The sequence below is a fragment of the Pyxicephalus adspersus genome, chromosome 7 (assembly GCF_032062135.1).
Source record: "Pyxicephalus adspersus chromosome 7, UCB_Pads_2.0, whole genome shotgun sequence".
Classification (NCBI taxonomy): domain Eukaryota; kingdom Metazoa; phylum Chordata; class Amphibia; order Anura; family Pyxicephalidae; genus Pyxicephalus; species Pyxicephalus adspersus.
Genome location: NC_092864.1, coordinates 24,608,377 through 24,616,178, shown reverse-complemented (window position 1 = coordinate 24,616,178; position 7,802 = coordinate 24,608,377). Strand labels below are relative to the sequence as shown.

The window sequence follows — 7,802 nt, the reverse complement described above, 5'->3', positions numbered from 1 at the left end:
TTTTTTTTTGAAACGGAGGCCCCCTCTGTCTTTACTTCCACAGTGGTAAAGATGGAATGGGAAGCTCAGAGCCTGCTGGGATACCTACATCATGTGTCCCAATATCAGATATGCACAGAAAAGGCTTTTCACGCACTATAAAAAAAGGTGCCGATCTCAGCAAGAGAATGGCTTTCCGGAAATAAAAGGTAAGTATCCTTTTTTTAATGAAAGTATCGCTGGAGGTATGGAGGGCTCTGCAGAAGTAAAGGTAAGTAAATATAAGGTGACCCTGGCATTAAGCTCCTTGTTTAGGCACCTCCTGTTATGGGGTGACTGAGTTTTCTCCCTATCGTGCCCCTGAATTTTCACCCTGTCACACCCTGACTTCTAAAGAAGCCCACAAAATCGGTACCTCTGTATAATATGCTATTATATGCCCCATGCTATTAAAACCTAACCTAAAGTAAATGGTAATTTTGTTTACCTTATCCCCCGCTCTCCTGCACATTCTTCATCCTTGAAACTGGTGCTTGCAACCTCTTTCCTAAGCCCGCAATCGCAGGAACTCATGCCATTCCCCACAATGCAGGGCCAGTAGTTGTGCGTTATAAGCGAAGAAGGCCAAGTGACCATTAACATCCTGCTGATGTCGAATGGATGAAGAACGTGTTGCTGGCCAGGGAATGATGGAAAATAAAGTTCTGTTTACATCCTCATAGACGACAAAAAACATTGAACCCTCGCAGTTTGGAACCAGGGACTAAATCTTTGTTAGGAGATATAAGCTGAGGTTGTTTTCCCCCAAATCTCCTAGGGCACCACATGAGCCCAACAGAGCTGCGTATAATGGAGAGGGTATACATCTTATTGTTTTAAGCAGAACTAAGGAGTTTGTATTGGTCAATTGACCTTCCTGCAGCAATAACTGACCGACTGCAGCTCCAGTTTACATCTAGCTTTATTCTTTCTCTCCATGGATATCAATCCCAAAAAATGGAAAAGAGGATCCTTCTTTGAATCGTGCTCTCTACAATAATGTAATCCCCTCTGTTCAAATCTTTTACATGTGTACTCACTAAAAACACAAGCTACTTTTCCTTTGTATACAATAATAACACTGGCTTCTCCCTTGTACAAATATGATTAAAGCTCAGTGACACCTATTGATGTATATTTGCACTTTATTTGTCACAATGGATCTCATATTTCTTATCTGAAGTCATGAGGCTCCAGTGCTGAATACACAGTCTGCAGATTAAAAATCATTATTAAATAGCACAGAGAAAGCCAGAAAACCCAAACATGTATTTACATCTATTCACTAGAGGAGAAATATCACATTTGTAATGCATCCTACTTAAATACCATTGTGCCTAATAATTATAATAATAACTTTTCTCACCTTTCTTGTTTTACACTTGTCACCTTTCATCTTTTGTACTGCTTATTCTCTCAGCAAGTATTTTCTTAAGGCTTTCAAGTGGATTTTGGTCCCATTAAAGATCTAAAATGTCACATAGGCTATGTGACAGCAATGTGCTTACTTTACATTATCATAAACTCACATAAATATGCTGTGTAGCTTGCAGCTCTATGCGGGCTCTGGGTAAACTTACAGTGACGCCTTCTCTAAAGAAACACTACGGGAAAAAGAAAGAAGGGTTGGTGTTGGTGGTGAAAGGGTTAGATCCTCTATTTGGTGTTACTTTCTGTGAAATTCACCCCTATATTTGTAGTGAGCATTTTTAACAAGATATATGTGAGGGGAACTCCAGTATTGCACACTTGTCATAAGGAAATCTTCCAAAGGGATACATTTTCCAGTGACAAATGTCTACAAGAACAAATCATCACACTTTCTATAGATTTCCTTTAACTTACGGGTGGTTCAGACCTACATCGGGATGGATCAGTCACTCGCACTTCACATATAATCACTAACAGTAATAAACGGTACTGTACAGCTCATTGCCAGATCCAATTATTTACCTTTGGGGCTGATGCGGAGAGAAGGTATTTGTAGCGTCTCCCCCAAGGCTGGAGTTCACTGGCATAAAGAAGCAGTAACCACACCGCAACCTCACCGCCAATCTGAACAGTTAGGTCTCTTCAGAACAGAACATAAAGGATGATTAACCTACCTGGACACAGAAAGTGAACAAAAAACCAATAGGGATTTTAATGCTTCTCTTTTCTATTCAAATAATTTTTTAATGCCTTTTTAACAGTTTTAACTTTTCCAGTAAGTAGTGCCTCAGATTCTTATTTTACAAAAGCTTGGATGCTCCAAGTGCTTGATAATGTTTGTACTGCCACCTGACCATTCAGGGCAAAGTGCCTCCGGATACCCCCCATCCAACTTACTGATTTGTGCCCCCCACTACTTCCATGCTGCAGGCCTCAGGACTAAATAATCTGTTCTCTCCATGTGACAGTGTACAGTCTTGGCGATTGGCCACTCAAGCCCAAGAACTGTCACTTTGCTTAAATGAGCAGATTTAAAGAAAATTGCTGTTTTTTTCAACCCATCAATCATTGTTTTTGTGAATAGTAATAATCATTTAACATGCTACCACAGATTAGCCAATTCCACAGAAAATGTAATTATTTTGTGTTTATACACCAGAGTAATTGTAAATCAAAATGCTGCAAAATGGGAAATTTTGTTCTGATCACAAAATTCTGAAAAAGCCATAGTGATTAGAGGTTAAGGTGAGGTTAGGTTCTAATTATAAATATTTATGACTTTTAGTTACAGACTTTTATTTTGTGGTGTCATATTGTGAAACTGCACTATCATCTTAAAACAGGTGCAGCAATTCTCGCAGTTTCAAGAGACTGTTTCTAATCCTCTCGTACTGCTTTCCACAGAATTTTAATGCATAAAGCCAGAAGAAACATTCTGAGAAGGGCTTCAGTCAATTCCGTTCCTGCTTCTACTTCAATATGAAGACAAAAGCCAGAGCAGCAAGAAGAAGGCTGGAGATTGACCTTGAAGATGAGGACGAGAGCATGGCACAGCAGACGTCAAGTGAGGATGATAACGACAAGTGTTTTGTATACAAAGAGAGGAGTAAAGGGAAGAGTCAGGAGTCGGGAAAGAGCGCCAGGAAAAGAAGGCAGATGTCCCAAGGGAAAGAGCATAGCATCCGGAGACTGGAGAGTAATGAACGGGAAAGACAGAGAATGCATAAACTGAACAATGCATTTCAGGCACTTAGAGAGGTCATTCCACATGTCAGAGCAGAAAAGAAACTCTCCAAAATTGAGACGCTAACTTTAGCAAAAAATTACATCAACACATTAACTGCTACTATACTAAACATGTCCAGTGGATTTCCCGCTGCCCAGGACACTGGCTCTGGTGGCGGCGGCGGCGGCGGCAGTAAGTTTTACCAGCATTACCAGCAACAACATGGAGAGGAGGACAAAGATGAACACTTAGAAAAATACTCCACACAAATCCACAGTTTTAGGCAGGGCAGTTGATATCTCTGGTTTATTTTTTCTACTTTGATACTAGGCAGGGGAAATACTATATATTCAAAAATATATTTTGCTACTACAGTGTACCATTTATATAGATTTATTACTTGTCCACTCATCTGCACTTTACACAGCCATTCAAGAAATCAGTTCAGATTTTCAATCAGGATATAGAAATGTATGATTTATGATCTATAGGGCCTAGATGTAGATTATGGAATCATGGCAAGTAAGATTTACTTTTTAAAACTTTTAGGAAGAATAGGGTGGTTGGTGATTCTGTAATATATGTTTTTGTTATAATTTATGTAAATTTTATGAATACAATGGGAAAGTAGTGTTAGATTTTTATGGATGTAGCAGTTTTATCTTTCCAATAGGTGGAAATCACTTGGGCCAACTATTTAAAGGAAAATCCAATAAAAAAAATTGTTCATTTGGGCTAAAAGATTTCAGTGCTGTTTGCACTGCCACATGAAACATATCCAGATGTAAATACGTTGTAGACATTAAACAATGGAGATGCATTAGTGTCATATATGGTGAATTGGATATAATGTGGCAGGGGTAACAACATAATGCTGTGACCAATCAATCTACATACAAACACATCACAAATCTGCATGGGGTGTATTTATAGAATAATGAAGTGCATCAGATATTTGTAATGAATGCAAACAATGGATGTAAGCAAGCACCAAACTCATCACAGTGAATTTTTATAGTGAATCTCACAAACAACCAAATACATCATGGTGAATGTATCAATTAAGAATCTCACAAGCACCAAAGACATCACACTGAGTGCATTAATAGTGAATCTAACAAGAGCCAAAGACATCACAATGCTGTAATAAGCGCATTAACAGTGAATCTTTACAAGACAAAAAAAATTACAATTTTGTAGTTCGTGCATGAATTCAGAAGCACTATGACCAATATTGCTGTTATTTTGAAAATAATTCATTAGAATGACTATGTACAAATCTTTATGTATAGTGTATGTTAATCAATGGATTAATAATGAATCCTACAATTGCCAGACATTCAGGGCATTTTTAACGAATTACAATACTGGAGTAAGTTAATGTTAGTAAAACTGAAAAGCACAAGAGACCTCACAATCCGTTCCTGAGTGCATTAAGGAGACTCCCACCTTCCCGCTCAGGGCAAAATAATATTATGTCTTAAAGCCCCCCACATCCCAAACTTTTTATTTGATATGTCTGCATTTTTTACCTGAATTCCCCAGTGTTGGTGACAAGGAGGAGGAAGGCCGTTCTCTCAGTTATGTTAAAGTATTTGGGACTAACAATTGGGTGCTAGACCTAAGCAGTGTCTCATACCCGGAAGCATTTATTAGTATCACTATCATGATAAAGGAAACGGTGGCAAGTGGGTAGGGGGCCCTCTAAAGAGTCACCATCACTATTTGAGACATCACAATAAACAAGTTCATTATTAGTGAATCTGATGAGCACCAAAACATCCCAATCATTGCATTATAGTGCACCTGACAATCACCAGAGACAACACAATGAAAACCACACTAACTTTTCTTTCACATCACAATGCTGTATTGTGTTAATAGTCCATCAGGCTGCATTAAGGGGATTATTGGTGAATCTGACAAACAATTAAACATCACCCGGCTGTACTTGGTGCATTGGAGGCATTACAATGTTGAATTGAGGATAATAATAGTAAATCTGACGTGCACCAGAGACTTCTTACATGACACTTCCTATATTTCTTTAAGGGAAATATTTTTAATAATTTGTATATTAGAATGTTTTATACTTAAGACTAAATATAGATTATTTTACATATTGTCTACATTAAATGTATGTTTTACTAGGGCCTAGCCACGAATTGTTACCAAATGTTTTTGTGTTTGTAAAATGAATGGAAATTTATTGGGAACTTTACTGTTGTTCAGTCAAAGAAGATTTTTAAGAATTTAAGTTATTTTGTCTGAACATCATAAGCTTCTTAAAACATCCGGTGAATCATCTGCATATTCTATATCTTATGAAAAGGACAATAAATGGGCTGCTTCATTTGTCAATATAGGGGAAAAACTCTCTAGATGGGATTGTGTAAAGACTTCCAATGTACCTGACATATTTTCTGTTCATTTGCTTGTTCTTGGCATTACCATTACTTGGATCTTCTAACTACCCTCCTTAGGTAGAACATTTTCACAATGAAGCAACATGTTGACAATGGAGCAGTTTTACACGAACTATGGAAAGAAATTGGTTAGCGTCACTTGGAACCTACAATGTCCTGATTGACAATTTATAACAAGACACCTGTGTGACTGTCCTTTATATTGGTTGAAGACATTTATGGGTGCACCACCTCCAATGATAAAGGGTTCACAGCTTATACCAATATAGCATGTAGAAAAACTGGCAAAGATCATCATTCTATAAGGTGACCTTATGGGATTCAAACAAATCTTTTGTATCTGCATTTGAAATGCTTAAAAACATCTCAGCTGTGAATAAATTCATGTCTCTTCTTACTGCCTGCTGTGCTCAAACCAGTCTTGGATATATGGATGTAATTTGTGTAGTATGTGATTAAGTGTTTTATAGGTGATGAAACTAAGGATGGTAGGATGATCTGAATAATGTATGTATGGATAATGTATTTTTATCTGGCAATCCTTTTGCTAAAGGAGCCAACATGGCACTGAAGACATCACAGGCAGAAGCCTGCAAAATGTTCAAGTAAAAGATTAATGATGATGTACATTCTGAACACTCGCCTATTTAGATCTAATCATTAAGCATGTACCAATAAACTAATAGTCTCAGTAAAACCATTCAGTCATGACGGTAAGTTTACCAGAAATGTTTCAGTGGTGATACTAGGTTTTACTGTATCAGCTTTGAAGTTTAAAAGGAAATCAGGTGTTTCCAGTGAAGGGGGTTACAGCAGCATACAAATACTTCAACAATCTAGCACAGCCAACAATGTGGCAGCAGCTTAGAGGATGTGTTTTTTTTTTTTTTTTTAGGACCGTGCCTTATGCATAAATCCAGCTCTATAAAAATGTGATTTAATGAGTTGGGTGTGAAGGACCTCATAGCGCTATCTCCTCAACTGCATTGAACATTATTAGGGTGAACTGGAGTGCTGACAACATGCTTCTTGTCCAACATTGGTTACCGACTTTTAATTGAATTGGTACAAATTTTAGACATTCTGCAAAACCTTCCCAGAATGGAGGCAGTAACAGATGCAGTAGTGGGAGGGATCCATATTATTACCCTTGTTTTAAATTGGCACGGTCAATTCAGTGGCTATGTTTCCTTTTCTCTGTGAAGAGATTTTCCTAATAGTTTAGAGTGTGTGTTCTTATAAAGCCAAAAGAGCATTTGTAAGGTTAAGTATTAATATTATTTTAAGTCTTTGGGGACCTGGTTTTGTGCGGAGAGTCATGCTGGACATGCTATCCCTTGTGCAGTCACCACAAGTGTGAAGGGGGACCATTGTCTAAAGTCCTTGTACTATTATTATTATACAGTATTTATATAACACCAACATATTACGCAGCGCTTTACAGTTGTACAAGTCCATAGTCATGTCACTAGCTGTCCCTCAGAGGGGCTCACAATCTAATGTCCCTATCTCAGTCATACGTCTTAAATACAGTCTAAGGTCAATTTTGGGAAAAAGCCAATTACCTAACTGCATTTTTTTGCGATATGGGAGAACCCAGAGGAAACCCACGCAAACACGGGAAGAACCTGCAAACTCCATGCAGATAGTGTCCTGGCTGAGATTTACACCTGGGACCTAGAGCTGCAAAGGCTGGAGGGCTAACCTCACTGTGCTGTCCATACTATGCTGTTGTACTATGTATGGTAGCATTAAAAATGCCCAAATTTAATAGTTTGGAAAGGTGTCTGCTTTTTGTCATATATTTCATTATGTAGAGCAAGAGACATTGACTTGCAGGTGTTGTACCCCTGCAGTTTTCTCTGCAACTCGGCGAACAGATAATAAAGCCACATACACAGGTAAATATTTGGTACCAACCAGCACATTCAATGACTGGAAACACTTCACTAGGTAAGCCCTAGACAGGGAATCATCATCTGATCAAAAAAAAAAAATGATTAGATAAAACATTATTTTAATTTCTGTCTTTGTGAACACCATGTTGTCATATGTCTTACTGAATGTATTTCGATCAGTCTAACACTTTTTTGGTGTATGTATATATATATATATATATATATATATACACACATACATACATATACACACACACATACAGCATATAAATATATACACACATACAAACAGCATATATATAT

The 7,802-nt window shown here is 37.7% G+C and overlaps 1 protein-coding gene across 1 annotated transcript in view; it reads left to right on the top strand.

Moving 5' to 3' along the window:
- Nucleotides 1-6,416, top strand: part of BHLHA15 (basic helix-loop-helix family member a15) — a 19,113-nt gene extending 12,697 nt beyond the window's left edge. The window contains exon 2 of the mRNA XM_072417837.1: nucleotides 2,854-6,416. Coding sequence (XP_072273938.1) covers nucleotides 2,929-3,471 — 543 coding nt within the window. The 5' untranslated portion in view covers nucleotides 2,854-2,928 and the 3' untranslated portion in view covers nucleotides 3,472-6,416. The remainder of the gene's footprint in view (nucleotides 1-2,853) is intronic.
- Nucleotides 6,417-7,802: the final 1,386 nt, after the last annotated feature.